Source organism: Belonocnema kinseyi, chromosome 7, assembly GCF_010883055.1.
Source record: "Belonocnema kinseyi isolate 2016_QV_RU_SX_M_011 chromosome 7, B_treatae_v1, whole genome shotgun sequence".
NCBI classification, from domain to species: domain Eukaryota; kingdom Metazoa; phylum Arthropoda; class Insecta; order Hymenoptera; family Cynipidae; genus Belonocnema; species Belonocnema kinseyi.
This window is the reverse complement of record NC_046663.1, coordinates 95171255-95192483: the sequence shown is the minus strand read 5'-3', so window position 1 is coordinate 95192483 and position 21229 is coordinate 95171255. Positions and strand designations below refer to the sequence as shown.

Below are 21229 nucleotides of genomic sequence, written 5' to 3'. Positions count from 1 at the left end.
TGTAGCTCCATCCCATTGAATTAGCAAGGCAACTGACTTTATTAGAATTCGAATTGTACAGAACGGTAAAGCCTTCCGAATTAGTAGGGTCTGTGTGGACTAAAAAAGACAAAGAAAAGACGTCACCCAACCTTTTGAAGATGATTAAACACACGACAAATGTAAGTTTAAAAGTTACTGCGACTCAATAAATAAATGTTTGAATGAGTGTATATTTTATTTTATTTTTTTTAGTTTACAAGGTGGCTCGAAAAGACGATAGTGGAAGCAGAAAATTTAGAGGAGAGGGTGGCTATTGTATCTCGAGCAATTGAAATAATGATGGTGCTACAGGATCTCAATAATTTCAACGGAGTGCTCGCCATTGTTAGTGCTATGGGATCTGCTTCTGTTTTTAGGTTAAAATTCACTTTCCAGCAAATTACAGCACGATTAGATAAAGCACTTGAAGAGGCTCGTGAACTGAATAACGACCATTTCCGAAAGTATCAGGAAAAGCTGCGCTCCATTAATCCACCTTGCGTACCATTTTTCGGTAAGCTTTAAGATCTCCTAAGCAATAAAAGCAGTTCCAGGCCTCACAGACCTCACAGACCGGTCCCTATATCTCCTATTGTACCCTATATTCATTTAAGGTCCCTAAAGTACCCTATTTTCAAGGTTTGATCCCTATGGGTACTTTATTTGTGTCAGGCACTTGCATAAAAATGGCAAAAATCAGATAATTCCTGTACAAAGTAACTGTGAAAAAGAATAAGGGCTGCCACACGGTCACTAATTAGTCACTTTTTCAAATGAAAAGATCACATTAGCGTCAAAATATCTCAAGTGTGCCACTTTTAAATCGATAGTTCTATTTTTAATCAATTTATACAGTTTTCGATTCGTTTTTATATCAAAATAAATCCTAAAATATTTGTGCAAAATTGTTTTTTTTTCAAGTTATCAGCAATCAAAGTTCTTGATCATTTTTTTTTTCAAAAATGGATTACTCGCAAACAGTTAATCGAAATTCAATAATTGAGTTATAAAAATTTTTGTTACGAATGATACATTTACCCCAAAAAATTGTTCGTTAGTAAAAAACATTTTTTTATTGATTAAATAATCGTTTGTTTTGAACAATTGAAAATTAATTTAACTTTTCCACCTGTGAAAGAACTCTTCCTCGTTTCCATAGATTCTACAATCTCTTCCAAAAGTGTTGGTGAAAAAAAAGTTTGCATTTTGCAATATTTGAAAAGTTATTGATTTTTTGGTGACCGCGCTCCGACCTCCAGCGCTGGTCGAGCACGTTGGGACGCGCGCGGGTATCATATTGAGTACAATATGACACGAATTTTCAACTGAAATGATAAATGTTGATGAAAAAATGAATTTTTAATCAAGTGGTTCAACTTTTTACTGGGTATAGTTAATTTTTTAATCAAGAAGATGAATTTTCCACTAAAAAGATTAATTTTAAACAAAATAGATCCATTATCAGCTAAAAAAAAATTGATTTCAACCAAAATTTGAATGGTTCAATTTTTAGTTTAAAAAATTAATTAAGAAAAAAAATAGTATCCAGATAGCTTACTTTTCCACAAAATAGATGAATTTTTAATTAAAAGAAGGAAGCATCATTAAAAAAAAAATGAATTTTTTAATAAAGTGGATCAACCTTAAGCCAAAAAATATGGGAATAATTGGATAATAAATTATTTTTAATGAAATTATTGTGGGTATGATATTAAGTACAATATGAAACGAATTTTAAACTGAAATGATAAATGTTCATTTAAAAAAATGCATTTTTAATCAAGCGGTTCAACTTTTTACGAGGTATAGTTATTTTTTTATCTAAAACACGAATTTTCAACCAAGAAGATTAATTTTCTACTCAAAAGATTCAGGTGGTTTAATTTCCAATGAAGCATAGATAAATTCTCAACCAAAGAAATGAATCTTCAACCAAAAATATTGATTTTTAAGAAAGTGGTTAAGTATTCAATTCAGTAGTTTAATTTTCAGTCAAAACATGTGAATTTTACACAAAAATTTTATTTTTATTAATCTTCAACGAAGTATAGTGAAACCAAAAAGCATTTTTAACAAATCTGTTCAAACCTTCAACCTAGTATTTGAATTTTGAACAAAAAAAAGATGAATTTCCAATCAAAAAATATAGTAGTTGGTATTTAAAGTAATGGAGATTTTTAATTTAAATATCAACTAGTAAGTTTTTTATTGAAAGATCATCTTTTTAGTTTAAAATTTAACTAATAGGTTGAACGTTTGAACCGATTTGTTAAAAAAAAATACTTTTTTTTTTTAGAAAATCAATCTTTTTGGTTGAAAATTTCACTATATTTTGTTGAAGATTATACTATCGCGTCCGAACGTGCTCGACCAGCGGACCAGTGGAGAAGTTAATTAATTTTCAATTGTTTAAAACAAACGATTATTTAAACAATAAAAAAATGTTTTTTACTAACGAACAATTTTTTAGCGTAAATGTATAATTCGTAAAAAAAATGTTCATAACTCATTTATTGAATTTTGATGAACCGTTTGCGAGTACTCCATTTTTGAAAGCAATGATCAAGAGCTTTAATTGTTGATAACTTGAAAAAAAATTTGCAAAAATATTTTAGGATTTATTTTGATATAAAAATGAATTGAAAACTTTATAATTCGATTAAAAATAAAACTATCAATTTAAAAGTGGCACACTTGAGATATTTTGACCCATTACTCACTTCTTTTTGTTCAATAAATGAATTCGTGCGTTAATCACTATTAATTGCAGCTATACCTATTGTTGAATGATCTTGAATTCTTTGAAATATTTCAGATTATTTATAAAGATTCCGAGAATTTTTCAATAGATTTCATTAATTTTAAGTAATTTTAAAGGTTTTGAAATATTTTAGGACAAGAATTTTCTAGAATCTCTGAAGATATGAAACGGATTTTACAGGACCTTTTATTAAATTTCCGAGGATTTGAATGATTTTAAGGGATTTTAAAAGTCTCGAATGTGGTTTTAATACATTTTCCATGATTTCAGAAAATATTATCGAATTTAGCGGGTTTTATTAATATTTTTGTGGATTTTGAAGAATTTATTCATGAGAATTCTTTGGAATTCTCTTGAATTTTATTAATTCTCTTGAATTCTGTTAATTCAATTGAATTTCTCTATATTTACTATATTCTACTCAATCAAATTGATTTTTTTTCGAGTTTTTAAAAGTCTTAATTTAATTGATCCTGAGCATCAATTGATAAAATGATCCAAGGATTTGAAATATTTTAACGTACTTTTTCAAATTCTTTGGTGATTTCAAGAGCTTTAAAAAAAATTATGGCCATGTGACGAGAGGGTCACGTGACCGAACCTGGTCTTTGATTTTTCTTTCCCAACTTACGTCTAAACGAAATCAGATATCGCTCTGAAAGTTTGGAAAATGAAAGAGGAGGTAATAAAGTTCATGTCTCTGCTTTGTTCCGGTGAAAATTTTGAGAAAAATTTTTTTTAAGAAAATACCAGTGGAAGTTTTCTTTCCTAACTTACGTTCACACGGAATGAGATATTGTGTTAAAAATTTGGCACGATTAATAGAAGGCATGCAAGAATTTGTCTCTGGTCCTAAATAATTAGAATAGTGAAAAAAGTTTTTTTTTCATTTCTATTTTGGAGAAATACCGACCGCTGGCGGACCTCCTCCCCTCATTGCATCACCCCCGCAATGGCATGTCTAGTCCCTTGTTTCCTATGTCCATGCCTGCGAGCAATTTGCTATGTTGTCAATGGACTAGTTATGAGGTTTATATTTATCAAAGTGGGACAAAACAACAAAAATCGCTCACGAACATTATGCACCAATAATGCAAAAACTAATGTTTGCACTTGAAATACAAATAAACATATTTGGTCTGACATACGTATCGGCCTGCATCAGCTGTGTCAAAGCAACACTAGCGCAGCGAGTAGACAACTTCCATGGACATAGGAAACAAGGGACTAGGCATGCCATTGCGGGGGTGATGCAATGAGGGGGGAGGTCCGCCACCTTTTGATGTCCCGCGACAAACATGGCAGCGCCCACATGTTTATATTTTCATGCACAGTTTGTCGGCAAAATGCTCGTGCGCATAATCAAATGGCACATCGTAAGATGGCGGCTCTCCCCACTCATGGAATTCTCCCCCCTCTCGTGGATTCAACCCCGCTCGCCCAAGTCAGGATGGCATGCCTAGTCTCGTGTTTCCTATGTCCATGTGTAAAACCTAAATGTGTCCGTCGATAACCATTATTTGCATAAATAAACTTTTTTCTTCCTCCAACTCTTTGAAAGGCCACAAACGATCCTTTAATATGTATTAACATTTCCCGAAAAAAATGTCCGCGTTATTTAAACTTTTATTTTTCAATATGGGTGAAAAAATATTGATCTTAGAGCTGACTTGATCAGCTGTTACACTCATCACATGGCCTTAAAGTATTTAAAACAATTTAGGTTATTTTAAAAGATTACAAAAAAATTTGATTTGTTTCAATAATTTAATAGGATTTAAAAGGATTTGAAATACTTGAGGGTATTGTAAAAAAATTTCAGGTGTTTTCAAAGGCTTAAAAAAGTTGTAAGGGCTTTTAAAAGATATCAAATGATTCCAAATATTTGGGGAAATTTTAAAAGATTCCCAGAATTTGTTTATTTATTTCAGTAGTGTGAAGGCTTTCAAAGAGTGAAATATTGTAGGGTATTTTAAAAGATTCCAAGACATTTTTAAGAGATTTAAACCATTTCAGGGGATTTCCAAGGGTTTTAATAATTTTAAGGGATTTTAATTTTTTTAATAGATTTATTTTTTATGACTTTCGTCTAATTCTACTCATTTCTTTTAAATGACATCTTGTGTTAGAAATTAGTAGGATTTCGAAGATTTGAAGAGATTTGATTTTTTTGAAATTAACCGGGAATTCTTTAAAATTTTTTGGAATCCTCTTGAATTTTTTTAATTTATTTGAATTCACTCAATTTGAACTCACTCAATTTTACGTAAATCAGTGCACTTTTGTGATTTTTTAAAAGTTTTTACTAAATTGATCCTGAAGACTATTAACCTCATCTTGAATTCCTAGGCATTTGATCAAATTTGTTGAATTCCCTAGAAATTTTCTATAATTATTTCAAAGTTAATGACATTATTAATTTAAAGAAATTATAGAATTTATTTGAGTGAAGTGAGGTATTTCGTAGGTTTTAAATCATTTTTTTGGAATGCAGCTTGAATTCTTAATAATTTATCATGAATTCTTTTGAACTCTTTTTAATTTTTGGAATTAACAATTTTTTTAAAAAGTTTGTTTTGAAAGATTCCAAGATATTTTAAATTTATTTCAGTAATTGAATGGGATTTCAGAGGATTTGAAATATTTTAAGGAATTTCACAGGATTCCAAATCATTTTTAATTGATTTCAGTAATTTAATGGGATTTCAAAGGATATAAAATATTTTAAAGTATTTTACAAGATTCCATGGAATTTAAAATTAATTTAACAAATGTTTCAGGATTTCTGGAAATATCACATTTTATAGAACTAAGCAGAATATTGTAATATTTTAATGGGTTTGAAATAATGTATTCACAAGAAGTGAGGGATTTCGTAGGGTTTCAAAGATTTCAAGATATTCTCAAATATTGTTTGCAATTCTTTTGGAATTCGCCCTAAATTCTTATTAATTTATCATGAATTCTTCTGAATTTACTCAATTCTACTCAATACAATGGATGTTAAAACTCACCTTAAATTCTTAGGCATTTCATGAAATTCTTTTTAATTCTTTTTGTTTTTTCTAAACTCATTTCAAACTTAATCAATTCAATGAACTTTTCCATATTTTTGAATTGCTTGGACTCCACTTGATTATTTTTTTTTAATTCAGTTTGATTTTTTTAATGAATTTAATCGAATTCTTCTCATTTCTCATAAATTCACTCAAATTTAAATGAAATCCGTGGATTTTTCGACTTTTACACATTTGTCCCATTAATTTAAATTATTTTGTTTTTCTTAGCCACCTATTTTGTTTGTTAAAAAGTACGGTTTCAAAGATTAGAAGAGATTTGAAACCCTTTTTTTTTAAATTCACCCTTTTTCTTATTAATTTATCCTCAATTCTTTTAAATTATTTGGAATTCTCTGGCATCTGATAAATTTACTTGAATTTTTCTAAATTTGCTTAATTCTACTTAATTCAGTGGATTTTTCTAATTTTCAAAAGTTTTTATTTAATTGATCCTGGAGTCTTTTAACGCCAACTTTAATTCTTGGGTATTTCATGAAATTCTTTTGAATTCCTGTGCATTTTTAAGCTCATTTCAAATTAAGTAAATTCAATTAAGTTTTTTCATATTTTAAAATTATTTTCAATTCACTTGAACCTTTTTAATGCACCTTCAATTTTTATGAATTCCTTTCAATTTTACGGAAATCATTGGAATTTTTTTAAATACATTTTTTTTTTAATTCATTTAAAATATTCAAAAATATAACTTGAATATTTCTTGAAGTCTTATGAATTTGTCCTAGAATTGTTAACCTTTGAGCGCAAAAAAACCCTATTAGTGTGACAAAAAGTACCCTTTAGTCCCTATATTGTTTACCCATAATTTGTTTGTCATAACTGCGCAGTCTAATTTTAGCATGTCATCAAGAACATTCTAGAATCTTAGCCCGGGCACGAATTACTTGAACTATTGAATGGTCTCGATGTTAGTAAAGTAGGAATCTAGGAGTGGAATCCGCCCTACACTTCTAATTTCCTGTTTGCTAAGAAATTCTTGATTTTTTCTCAATTTTCCTTTGCCAACATTATTTCGATAAATTATTTTTTAATAGGCATGTACCTGACCAATATACTGCACATCGAAGAAGGGAATCCAGATTACTTGCCAGGAAGCCCAGAGCTTATCAACTTCAGCAAGCGACGAAAAGTCGCCGAAATCACTGGTGAAATCCAGCAGTACCAAAATCAGCCTTACTGTCTTTCGGTGGAACCGAGAATAAGGCACTTTATTGAAAACCTTTCTCCGTTCGACCCTAATATGAAGGACGCAGACATAAGCAATTATTTGTATAACAAAAGTTTAGAAGTGGAACCAAGGGGCGCACGACAACCACCCAGAGTTGTAAGTATTGATTAAATCTTTGCTAGAAGTAACTACCACTTTTTGCATTTTATCAACTTCATTAATTTTTTTCTACAGTCTCGTAAATGGCCAGATTTAAACCTGAAATCGCCGGGTATCAAAGCGAGAAGTCTGAGCGGCAAGTTGCCAGCGCCACTTCAGGCTGTGGCTTCCAGTGTGAGGTTGCACGATCCACCCGCAGAATTTGCACCACCCCCGGAACTTCCGGAAACTCCTCCTCATACTTCACAGGCACCTCATACTGGAGATCACAGCGTTTTTGCACCTGTATTGTTGGGAGGTTCGTATTTATATTTAAATTGTGACAACTTCCCCATAGAGTTAAATGCCCAAAAATTTATGTTGAGCAAATGCTCTCGAGAATATGCTCTGCATTTAAGCTCGAACAGAGCATTTAATATCATTTAAAGCATTTATTGTTTAAACAAATGTATATTAAAATTACTACATATATTTTAAGAAAAACATTCTAGACATATACTTTCTTAAATTATAAAGTTGTTTACAGATCAGGTGATTGCAGAAAGGCATGGAACGCCTGGAAAAACCTGATAGAGTTAGGGAACTTTGGAAAAACTAAATTTGAAGTTAATTTTATTCTTTTGGTTAAACATTAATCTCGTTTGTTTGCGGATTCAAACTACTCTGTTGAAAATTCATCTTTTTTGGACGAATACAACTATTTGTTGTTTAAATTAAAATCCTTTTTAGTTGAAATATCAAATATCACGTTTCTCTTTGATAATGTATCTTCTTTGATTAAAAATTCAAATACTTAGCTGGAAGTGGAACTACTTCGTTAAAAATTAATTCATTTTGTTGATGATTCATCATTTTAGTTGACAAACCTTCTTCTTTGTTCAAAATTAAATTATTTTACTGAAAATGATGATTTCTAGTTGAAAATTGAAATCGTACGTGTTTGGTTCAAATTTTATCTTCTTAAGTTGAAAATTCTAATACTTAGCTGGAAGTGGAACTGCTTCGTTAAAAATTAATTCATTTTGTTGATGATTCATCATTTTAGTTGACAAACCTTCTTCTTTGTTCAAAATTAAATTATTTTATTGAAAATGATGTTTTCTAGTTGAAAATTAATTGTTTCAACTGAAAATTGAAATCGTACATGTTTGGTTCAAATTTTATCTTCTTAAGTTGAAAATTCAAATATTACATTCTCATCATTTATGATTGAGAAAGTATTCGAATTGTTTGGTTTGAAATTCCTGTATTTTATTGAAATTTTTAATTGGTGGGAGAATATTTAAGGTTCTTGTTGACCAATTTCTTTTTTTGATTAAAAACTCGAATATTTGGTTGAAAATTCATTTCGTTTGTCGAAAATTCGTCTATTTTGGTAGAAAATTCATTTTATTAGTTGAAAATTTATTTTTTTGGTTGAAAATTATTTTTTTCTTATTTAGAATTAATTTTTTTCCTAGAAATGTAACTGTTACATTAATTCCGTTAATTAATTTGTTGAGAATGAATCTTTTTTTGGTAAAAGAGTACTCATATTAGTTGAAACTTGATCTTTTTGTTTAAAAACTAAGTTCTGTGATTGGAAATTTAACTATTTTGTTTAAATTTCGTTACTTTTTTTGTTGAAAATTTGTTTTACTAACTGAAATTTTAAGTGTCCTATTTTTGGTGAAAATCTGATCTTTTTAGTTAAAAATTCATGCATTTGATTGAAAATAACATTTTTTTAGTTAAAGATTTGTCACTTTTGTTGAAAATTCACTTGAACTATTTCATTTTTTGCTGAAAACCGACCTTTTTTGATAGAAAGGGAATTTTTTCGTTAAAAAATATTCCGTTCTGTACACTCTCAGAAATTTCCTCTTGACGATAAAGTCGGTCCTTTAATCGTTAAAGTAGGATACTTTAAACGCAGATTCGTTTCACTCTTAAACGATCTAGTTTAACGCTGAAATGTTGTCGACTAAATCATAGAGTCACGCATTTTCATCTTTAGAAGACAATCACTTTTACCGTGGAACGATTATTAGATTAACGCTAAAAGTGTGCAGTTTAATGGTTAAACGATTGCATTCTAAAAGCGCGGTGATGCGATTCCACGCATGCGCACACATTTATGCTCTCATTTAGGTACATGCAACGTTGCACGAATAAATGCTCGTAAATTATTTTACGGTAAGAGTACGTCGCATTTTAACCGATAAACTGCAGCTTCTACGCGTTAAAGTAGAGTCGCTTATCGTTGAAACGATTCTTAGTTAAACGACTCGCACTTTAACCGTTGAAGAATCTGCTTTCAAACTTAATTGTCAAACGATGACGCTTTAACCATAAAAGTATTCCTTTATTGTTTAGAGGAAATTTCTGAAAGTGTAAAAAATGTAACTATTCTATTTTTTTTTTAAATTCATTTTTTAAAATAGGAAATTCATCTTTTGGGTTGAAAATTCCAAAATTTGTTCAGAAATTCATCAATGTGATTACAAATTAATTTTTTTCCCCTGAAAATTCGTTTCTTTTTAGTTGAAAATTCATACATTTGATTAAAACTGTATCTTTTTTTTTATAGAAAATTCATCGTTTGGGTTTTAAAATTAAATTATTTAGTTAAAAATTCATTTATTAGGTTAAAAATTTATCTTTCTGATTTGGATACTGAACTAAAAAGTGTTTAAAATGTATTTAGAAACAATATTTGTTTGCAATAATATTATTAATCTTTTAGGTATATGTTTGATTTTATACCTAGAAGAATTTAGAAATTGGGATATTGTAGCAATCCTGAATAAGGCTCTGTTTAATGCGAATAATGTTTTCTATGATTTTGACTTTATTTATCATTTAAATTAAGCGACCTTTCCAACTTGAAGCGATATATTTTCTCGCAAATTTTAAATCATATAAATGTTATTAATAAAGATAGACAATACGATTTTTTAATTCCTATTTCAAGATGCTTATAAATGCTCATTAAATTATCAAAGCATATGTGAGAATTGTGAGCATTGGGAGAATTGCTTCGAGCACTTAAACTCTTTATAACACTATTCCCCCCGAGTTCAACTGTACATTTTTAAGTTCTGCTTCCTTTCAAAAGTGTTTGATGAATATCGAGTGATTGAATACTAATATGAATTGAATATTTTATATTGTCTTAGGTTCAGGACAAACTCCGGGATCGCCAGGTCCCCTTAGCATGTCGGGTCTTTCGATTAGTTCCCCAGGAAGTAGTCCTCAGTTGGGGTCTCCTGGACATATGCCACCTCCTCATCATCCGTCGCAGAGCACTCTCTTTGGTTTTAATCAAAGTTCAATCGGCGCAGTGTCTATGTCCGCCTTGTCGACAGCGGGTGGCAGTCCGGGCGCTCCAATGCCTCTTCCTCCTTCTCCAAGCCACGTCAATCTTAGCCAACCCCCTCCACCGTTACCACCACGATCTCATCGGAGGCGAGAAAGTTCCATCAGCGAGTCACCGCATCAGGTAAAATATATTTATTTTCCACCGTTGCTGTTTCAAGAATTATAACCTCGCTTCTTCTTTCATCACCCTAACTCTACTTTACAACCACCAGGGTGTCTACTCTACTTGGAAAACCTGGAAACGTCAGGGAAATTGTTATTTTGTCGAAAATTCGTGTTTTTTTGTTTGTTTGAAATTAAGGGCTTTCACTACAAATTTAACTATTCTAGTTCTTGTTGAAAATGTATCGTTCTTTGTTGAAATTTGTTCTTTTAGATAGAAACTTAATATTCTTGCCTAAAAATGTATTTTTTTGTTGTTTGAAAATTCAACAGTTTGCAATTTTTTATCTCTCGACTGAAAAATCTTTCTTGGTTGAGAATTCAACTTATGTTGAACACTTGTATTTTTGGTTTTATTCTAATGTTTTTAATTAAAAATCAACATTTTTTGGTAGAAATATCAACTACGATATCTTTCCTTCATAAGTTATCTTCTTGGGAAAGAAATTTGAATTACTTGGTTTAAAGTTAAACTCTTTTGGTAGAATTTATTTTTTTGTTTTTGTTTAAGATTCATAATTTCAATTAAAAAACTCGTGACTTTGGTTCGAAAATGAGCTATATTATTTAAACTTCGTTTATTTTTTGTTGCTGAAAATAAATTGTTTTTTATTGGAAGTTTAGCTATTTTTGTTGAAGCTGTAATTATTTTGTTGAAAATTTGTTGTTGTTAAAAATTAATTTAAAACTGAAAATGTAACGATTTAATTTTTTGATGGAAATTTTTCTTTTTTAGTCTAACGATTTTTTTTTTTCGTTGACTATTGTTATTGCAAATGGAAAATTTAACTGTTAAATTTTTGTTTGGCAATTTATTATTTTTTGTTGAACATTTGATCTTTTTTTTGAAATTAATTTTTTTTTAACGAAAATTCGCTTTTTGATTGAAAACTCAACTATTCCAGTTAAAGATTCATTTATTTAGTTAAGAATTTATATTTTTGGCTCAAAATTCAACTATAAGTTTGGAAATTTGTTTTTCGTAATTGGAAATTTAAGAATTCCGTTGAAAAATTATGAATTTTTTTAAAAATCGTCTTTTTTGCAGAAAATTAATCTTCTGGTTTGAAAGTTCATTTTTTTGTTTTTGAAAATAAAACCGCGTGGTTGACATAAACCCTTTTGCTAAATTTATTATTTTATGCGTTAACATTTTTTCTATTCCAGTTGAAGATTCATTATTCTAGACAGAAATTTATCACTTGGGTTGGATCTTTTTTTGTTGAACGGAAAATTAATTTTTTAAACTAAAAATGTAACTGTTCCATGTTCCATCTTTCCCCTATTTTCCCTGTTTAGTGTGAGAAAATGACCCCATTTCTCCCAACACCGTTTAATGTATGAATAATTTTGTTTAGATCTTAATAAAAAAAGGTTTCCTAATAAGCTAATCATTATTATTTCAGGTCAGACAAGCACCGAACGCTCCGTTATTGCCTCCGCGAGAAGGCACATCTCCACCTCCTCTCCCTCCTCGCAGAGATTTACCCCCAGCGACTCTACCACCACGGCTTCCCGCCACTTTGAATCCGAGTAGCTCTGCTTTATTAATGAGGCGAAACTCTAATTTGGAAAGCTCTTCCTCGGGCGCTGCTCATCCACGGAGGTACATGTCTGTCAATGGGCCCAGTCCCACGAAGCTTCCACCTACTCAACCCAACGGTAATTTTCTATTACATTCTCGATATTATATGAAAATTAAACTGAACGGGTGTCTACTTACCTTGAAAGCCTAGAAAACCTGCAATTGTAAGACAATTTTTATATATTTTGAAAACCCTCAAAATGTCAGGAAAGTTTTTTTAAGTCATAGATTTATTTCGAGAGCGTTCCTAAATTTTATTAAAATTTTAATATAAAATTAATTTTTTTTTCATTTGTAAAAATGGCTTCATATTATATCATTTAACTATTTATTTGAAAATTATTATATATTTTTTTTAACTGAAAATTTAATTATCCTACTTTTAGTTCAAATTTCCACCTGTTTTACTTAAAACTTCATGTATTTTTGTGAAAATTCGTCTTTTTGGTTTAAAATTAAACTATTTCGGTAGAAGATTATTAATTTTAGTTGAAAATTCATCACTTCGTTGGAAATCTTAACAATGTTGTTGACAATTCGTCTTTCTATGTTGAATTAAAATCTTTTTTTCGTTTTAATATCAACTGCTACATCTTTTTGTGAGAATTCATATTTTTAAATGAAGATGAAGCTACTTGGTTCAAATTCAAACTCTTCTGTTACAAATTCATTATTTTGGTTGAATATTTATTATTTAAAATGAAAATTTATCTCTGTTTGAAAATTTAACTACTTCGTTGAAAATTTGTTGTTTTTTTTTTGTTTCGTTTCAAAGTTAATTTTTTTTCCTGAAGATGCTTTAAGTCCCACTCGCAGAAAATTATCATTTTTTTGAACTCTAATGTAACCATTCTATGTTTGGTCGAAAATTTCAATTTTTTTACTTGAAACTTCACATATTTTGGTGAAAATTTGACTTTTAGTTTAAAATTAAAGTATTCCAGTAGAAGGTTAATAATTTGAGTTGAAAATTCATCACTTTGTTGGAAGACTTAACAATGTATTTTTGTTAAGAATTAATTTTTCTAGCTAAAAATTTACTTAATTCAGATGAATATTGCATAATTTTAGTCGACAATTTTTTTCCGTTAAAATTAAATTTTTTCAATTGAAAATTTATCTATTCCATTTTTGATGGAAAATGTATATTTTTTAGTTGAAAATTCAACTATCGTTTAATAAAGTTACTTGAATAACTTCGTACTATGATAAATCATACCTGGAATAATCTTGAGATACCTGAAAAAAAAACATGGAATAAAAAAATGACTGGACTTTTATTCTGTGGCACTTTAGCGGATTTCAAAATTTCATGTCCAAATTTATTTAATTTTCTGAAGTTGTTCATATTTGAAGGCTCTTGATTCAAAATTGTCCAATTAAAACTTTTGCTTGTTTCAATGCTCCAAGTAAAGTTCTTTTTATGTTCTATAATTTTAAACTAACGAGAGAAACCATACAATTTTTCACTTTAAACGTGTACATTTTTAAATATTAAATTAAATTCTGTTTATTGATTTTTGAATATATTCGATATAAAATTGTATATTTCCACATTACTTCAATTTAAAATTTGATACTTTGAATGTTTTGAGAGTGAAATTTTCCTTTCAGTTTTCAATAATTGAATTTAAAATTTATTTTAATTAGGAGCGTTTCTATTGTTAAACTGTTAAGGCTTTTAATGTGGGATACATTATAATCCTACTATTCAAATAGGGCACGGTGGAGAAATTGTATGACCAAAAACAAAAAATCTCTTTCTAAAAAGTCGATTTTTATGTTCTGTAAGAAAAGAAATTAGAAGAAATTTAAAAACATCAGTTTCCACTAAAAATTGTTTTAAACTATGAAAGAATTGAAACTTTAATTTACGGACTTATAGATAAACTTTTTAAATTCAATAAAAAACTGTTTAATTTAATAAGAAATTTGATTGTTTATAAATTAGTTTTTAAATTAAATAAAAATAATAAAGATTTAAATATAGCATGAGAAATTAAATTTTAAAAAGCGTAGTATGTTAAATTTATGGATAATATTAGTATTATTAAGCCAAACTGTCTGAAAGTAGAAAAAGCAATACTTTTTTTAAAAATCAATTTATATTAATGCATTATTAACAGCTGCAATGTTTATTACGAAAAATGCAGTAAAATACAATGAAAATTGTGGGTTTAAAAATATCGAATATTGAAGTTTTGATAACTGACACATTTTATCTGGAAAATACTTTCATGATTTTATTACCTAATGGACAATTTATTGAGTTTCAAACTTTCTAATCCATGATTAAAATTATTTGTCTTTTTATTGAGAATTCGCATACGCAATTGAAGTTATTTTAGCCCCATCATGAGCAGAATCTATGGAGTGATTATTAAGTAATCGTATTATTAATATTAAGGAGCATATTTCTATTGATTAATAATTATGGTAATTTATCTGCAACAATTAAAATATCTTGAAATCTAATTGACTAAACTATTATCTTTAAAAGTACAATTGCCAATATATAAATAAATAATATTAATTTTCTTTTCAGGATCAATAACGCCCAGATTACCACCAAAACCTCTGCCAGGACGTCCTCCGACCACTATGTTTAATTTCAGTGCTCCCCCTGGACCTAGTTAGAGACTCCTACTTTTTTCTTATCCCAGAACAAAAGAATTTCAGAGGATCGATTCGAGTCTATCGGAATTCGTCGAAGTCGTCGCTCCAGTCCAATAAGGGCTTTGATGTTGTAAATAGTACTGTTTTCAGATTTGGAAAAGGACCAGTATCAGACGCACAAAAAATTGGACCTTGATGATCTTCGACTCGGCTCTAGATTAATTAGATAATCATAATTATCTAAATACCGCCGAAAAATAATATTGAACGATGCGCTTATAGTTGATGGAAATTGGTGGAGTATAATTGGTGAGAGAAGCAAATGGACGAAGCACTGATTGTGATGAGATGTTATTCGTTACATTCCTTATTCGGAACACATTCTTAACACGGCACAAGAAACTATTTTTCTTGAAAGCTTATTTTTCGAATTGTACAGAGTAATTGTACATATGCGAACAGTATATTTTTAGACATTTTTTTACAAATAGACACATAACCGATAGGAGTAAGTAGAGAAAATTAACTCGTTCAGGTACACATTTTGACTCTTCTCTTGGAAAGCCTGAGGCAGGGAGCAGTTTTTGGAATGGACTCGAACCTTATTACTATAGATGAACTAGGAATATTCTTGAAACTATTTCTATTCAAGTTTATCGATATCAGTGTACTTGACATGCACAAATCGGTTTTCTTTGACATTAAGAAAATCTAGACGAGGAAATTCCTAATGTCTTTCATCGTTTTAAGTCGCAGGTACAAGACTTTTTCTTTTTTTTTACGATTTTGAAAACGAAGGATTTTAATGAGTACCGATAGGATCGGTATAAATGCTCAGTTGAAAGAAAAGTTACTTTTTTGAGAGAATAAGAATTCCATTTCTCGTTACTGTGTTACTAGAATTTATAGTGAATTGGATGCCGGAATGCGGAATGCATTTCATCACTATAGGCTGTCCAGAGGAACTCATGAACCAATTTTTCATACTCGCATTGAAAAGATTTTGCTCGTTCGCGATTCTCGATCGACCCATTTCTTCTTTGAACCCTTGTCTATCCTTGAACAAAACTGTGATACACTTTGAACGTGGATAAGTGAATGTAATTAGACGTTTAGAATTTAAAAAAAATTCAGATGGAAGAAAGTGCAGTATCAAATAAATCATAGGCCAACACACCTATATTATTATACATATATCTTAAGTGGTATCGATAGCGCAGAAAGAAATAAATACTATGTAAATGTATATTATAAATATATTCTTGTCGATAGGTATTGTAATAATATTGAATGCAGGCAAAAGTGAAATATTGCAAAGTGTAAAATAAAGAGTATATTGTGTAGTAAACCGATGTTTTTTATTATTTTTTATCAGAATCACTTAACCAAGGCATATAATTAAGTTTATTATTTTGACAGGGTGTCGACTTACCAGGAAAACCTGGAAATGTTTCTTCATTTGTAAAGGTAACTTTATATTACTGGCTTTACCTATTTCGTTAAAAATTCGTTTTTTTTTCTCGTTAAATATTAAGCTTTTTGGTTGAAAATTCGTATTTTTTGCTACAGATTTCAACAGTTTGGTTGAAATTTTTAAACTCTCTTGACTGACAAATATTACTTGGTTAAAAATTCGTATTTTTGGCTTAATTCGTTTTTTATTTAAAATTAAGATATTTTTTGTTTGAAATATAAACTATTAGATTTTTCTTCAAAAAATTAAAAAAATTACAGAAGGTATTAGATTTGTGTACCCCCCCCCACCCTCAGTTTTTGTCAAATGTCCACGTTTTGAGACCACCTGAATGTATAGCATTCAAAAAGTTGAACAATTTATCCTGATGAATTTTTTTCATAAAACCAAAAATTACCAGTTATAGCATTTACAAAGTTTCCAAAATATATAAACACATATTTCAAACCGAAGGGCCTATGGCAAAGCCACCGAACCCGTCCTCAGGTTGCGGATAGAGGGTCCCTGTACCAAGGGTTTCTGCTGAATATGGGTACATAACTAAATAGGTAGTCGCGGACAATTGTCCAGGGGTGATCCCGAAGGAAATAACCCCCAAGCGGAGGTGTGAAAACCGTGCCGAAAGCTGAATGGCCTTTCCCTAGCTTCTCGTGGGAACAACAATGACAACACCAAACATAGTTGTAGTAAGTGCGGTTCAAAACAACAGAACGCGCAAGGCTCCCGACAATGGGTCGGCCAACAGTGCCGACCAATCTAGAGCTGGGGGAGCCAATGAAAATGGATTCAATGCGATGGATCGGCGGAATCTCGGGACCTTTAGGTGGAGGGAGCGACTAAATCACGACTTGCTAGAGTGCTATGATGCGAGTGTGGCCCCTGAACGGGGTTATATGGCACGGCTGCATGCTCTGTGGTGCGAGAAACACCCGGAGCTATCGCACTTTTCGCAGCAATGTGTGCGAAATCATGCCGAACCACTCCGAAAAAGGGTCTATGTAAGCGGAACGCCTACTATACCACAGCTAGAACAAGCTGGCAACAGAGAAAGATAGGCGACACTAAGACCAACCGCGGGCAGGCATCCAATAGAGGAAGAGCGATGCTTTATGACCCGGAGAAACATGAACACTAAGCTTTCTCTTAAGCCTAAAGATCTGGCTGAAATGGATGACGAACTTCGTGGACATTTTTCCGAAGAATCCGACTTCTGGGCTATCAATTATTGTGTGTATAATACAGCGAGAGCTTTTGCCAATGCGAACCGCAAAACAAAATCAACGGTTGATCATAAGACGAAAAGACAAATGCGTCAACTTGCCATAAAGATAAGCTGGGCAAAACAGTATGCGTCCCGCATTCAGTGTGTGATTGACTACATCACATCTGACAGGAATTTTACCGCCAAGGTTCGACAGTTCGCGCGCGAACTCCGGACCCGTTATCCACACTTAACAAGTCAAAGCTGCTGACCATCAGGCAGCATATTGTTGAGAGGATACGGATACTATCTGGCGCTAAGAGAAGTCTAGAGCGTAGGGAGAGGTGGGTCAGAGAATATCAACAGTTTCTCTCTGACCCATCTCGACTCTTCAAAGACCCTCCAGTTACTGTCGACCGCCCGCTCAAACCAGAAGAGGTCGAAGCATTTTGGAGAAAAGTCTACGAAGTGCAGCATAGACTGGAAGAAGACTCAGAAAATATAAATAGCTTCAAGGAGCTATGTGATGCCCTCATAACACTTGATGCAGAATGCCCATCCATCACTACCGAGGAGGTGAAAAAAGTATTAAGAGGGATCAAGAACTATTCCGCACCGGGACCAGATTGTATCAAAATCTTCTGGTGGAAGAAGTTTTCTTCAACCCATCAGCATTTGGCCCGTATTTTCACCTCATATTTGAAGTCGGAAGAGCCGATTCCGGATTGGTTGGTGGAAGGGTGCACAATACTCTTGCCGAAAATAGGCAACTTAGCTGACCAGAAGAATTACAAGCCAATCACTTGTCTGAACACACTGTATAAGATATTCACAGCTATCCTAAATGATAGGATTGTTCGGGCAATTGAACCTGTGTGGCAAGAAATGTATGAACAACGAGGCTCAAAGAAAGGCGTAGCGGGATGTCGAGAGAACCTGCTCATCGATAGATGTGTCTGCAAAGATGCAGCATTCTACCAGCGTGATCTATTGATGGCCTGGATTGATTATCGGAAAGCTTTCGATTCGACCTCCCATAGATTTACTATCTCATCTGGAAAAAATCGTGTGACAACTAACAAGGTCACCTTTCAGAATGGTGTCTTTTAGGGCGACACCATGCGCTCAATCCTCTTTTGCCTTATATTATTGCCCCTATCTTTAGCACTTCGCCATTCCGACGGGTACTTGTACGGCAAACCTGCAGATCGAAAGTACAAGATCAATCATGTATTTTACATGGATGATCTTAAGATCTATGCTAAAAACAAAGAGCAACTACATCTAGCTCTAGGGATTGTCGAACGATATACTAAAGAAATTGGAATAGAATTTGGGTTAGACAAATGCGCCAAGGTTTATTTGAAGCGAGGAAAACTTAATGGCATCCCTGTGGATCCTGAGATCGTTGATAGAAGCGCTATACGACACCTTTGCGCTGTAGAGACTTATACATACCTGGGCATGTCACAGAGCCGCATTCAGGATGTGACATCTATAAAGGATACTCTCCGAAGCAGATACAAACGTCTCATCTGGCAAATTTGGTCTTCCGAACTGTCGGCTAGGAACAAAGTATCTACAACAAACATGCTTGCCGTCCCGGTAGTACTCTATTCATTTGGAGTAGTTCAATGGACGAAGAACGAGCTCAAATTCCTTGATATCGGGACAAGAAAGGTTATGCACATGAACAAAAGCATGCATCTTAAGTCTTCTGTTCCGCGACTATACATCACACGCCGTTAAGGTAGTCGCGGAATATTGAGTCATGAATGTCTGCACAACAGGATTATTCTGTGTACAGCATATAGAGCCGCAAACGGAAGAGACCCTCTTCTTAAAATGGCCAGCAATCACGAAGAAGAGGGCAAAGCAGCGTTTCTGCACAAAGCAGCGGAGGAGGTTGCTGAAACACTTAGATTTAACTTTAGTATTAAGAATAAGCAAAATGCATCAAATCTTATCTATCCCAAGTACTCACTCCTAAAAGCCCGGATTAAGAAAGCACAAGAGAAAAACTTTCGTGAACAACTCCTCGATAAGAGGATGCACGGTATCTTCCACAGAAATGTGTAGGAACAGTCAATGTCGTGTGAGCTAACGTTTGCTTTCCTTAAATCGCCCGGATTGAAGTCTGGTATGGAGGGTTTCATTTTGGCATGCCAAAACTGTGTCACCGGTGTCAAGATATTCTCGATATCTTGACTTAGTGCCAATGCGGCACTAAGAGTGCCCTTTAATAAGCGTAGAATAGAGAAAAATTAATATTTTCAGATTTCCCTCCTAAACTTATGCACTTCTATTTCCATAGTGATCGCCACAGTTTTCTATTCTCCTAAAGAGAACTTGTTTTCAATATATTTAATTCCTTCTAATTGTAACGGTAAAGCACCTCATAGAGATATTTTTTCTTCCTCAGAAGTAGTCAAATTTTGATTTTATTTAATTCCTTCTAATAAGTTCACAAAATATGTGTTATCAGTTGTTTTAATTCCTTCATGCGGAATATAAATTCTGAAATTTTAACTCTCACCAATTCAACTCTGCCTCTCTTGAGTTAAAATTATTGAAATTCACACATTTTCATAGATTTCTTTGTTGCATTTTTTAAGACGTTTAAATAAATGATTAAAATATAAATAAATATAAAGTTGAATGTTTTTCGAGTTTATGAGTTATAAAAAGATTTAATAATTAAAAATAGGTTACATAAATGCTTTCGTTAAATTTTACAAAGTCGATTGAGAGGAATAGGATTTGTACTTTTTCTGTTCCCGTTGGGGGATTTTTAGACGGAGGAAAAATCGCGTATTCATAGGAATACAAATTCTTAATTTTTCTGAATTCAACGCTTGTTACCGGGTGCTTTATTACCATCCCTGTCAGTCTTACGGCATTAATGTTAATATCGCTCCTCTAAATGCTCCTAGGGAAATCGAGTCAATTGTCGAGAATGGGAAGTGCCGCATATACTGGAACTTTATATTCTCGACAATTGTTTCTGTTGCACATTCGAGGCCAGACATGGTTCTTCTTGACTTCGAGAAGCGAACCACGTTCGTTATCGAATTTTCGGCACCAGCTCACAAAAACATCATAGCCAAGGAGGATGAAAAGAAAGAGAGAAATAGAGACCTTATAAGGGATTTGCAACGATTGTACCCGGAATATTCTGTTAAAGTAATCGTCTTTATCATCGGCGCTTGTGGAGGTGCCAAGCTTTCACTCGTTTAAAGTATGAAAAGCATCCCTGCTTGTCAACAATATACCCAAACACTTGCGGGGAAAATGCAGAAGACAGTAGTCCTTGGATCACTCCGTGTTCTCAGGGTGCACGAAACTTTCACCGGATCGTCGTATTGATTCCGTTACAGACTGTCACCACCTATCTACGGTCGTGAGACGCGGTTGTGGCTGAAATTTTACCGCGATTTCGCTGGGAGCGGGTGCAATTTTTCAGATTAGCACCCACTCCCGGCGAAATCCTACGGTTGTCCTTATGACAAAGTTTTAATATATATATGCTATATATATGCTACAAGGCAGTCTGATAAGTCCCTGAAAAATGAAACACGGAGACGTTTTTTTGGCCAAAGTCGGTTTTATTTTTCAACATACTCTCCTTTTACGTCGATACAGCGA

General features: G+C 32.2%; 1 protein-coding gene across 1 annotated transcript in view; it reads left to right on the top strand.

Moving 5' to 3' along the window:
* The window catches only part of LOC117176003 (protein son of sevenless), a 38758-nt gene extending 22506 nt beyond the window's left edge, over positions 1–16252 (top strand). Inside the window, exons 13-19 of the mRNA XM_033365946.1 lie at positions 6–161; positions 235–535; positions 6894–7183; positions 7262–7484; positions 10345–10667; positions 12115–12370; positions 14839–16252. Of these exons, the coding sequence (XP_033221837.1) occupies positions 6–161; positions 235–535; positions 6894–7183; positions 7262–7484; positions 10345–10667; positions 12115–12370; positions 14839–14930 (1641 nt within the window). The 3' untranslated portion in view covers positions 14931–16252. The remainder of the gene's footprint in view (positions 1–5; positions 162–234; positions 536–6893; positions 7184–7261; positions 7485–10344; positions 10668–12114; positions 12371–14838) is intronic.
* The last annotated feature ends 4977 nt before the right edge of the window (positions 16253–21229 follow it).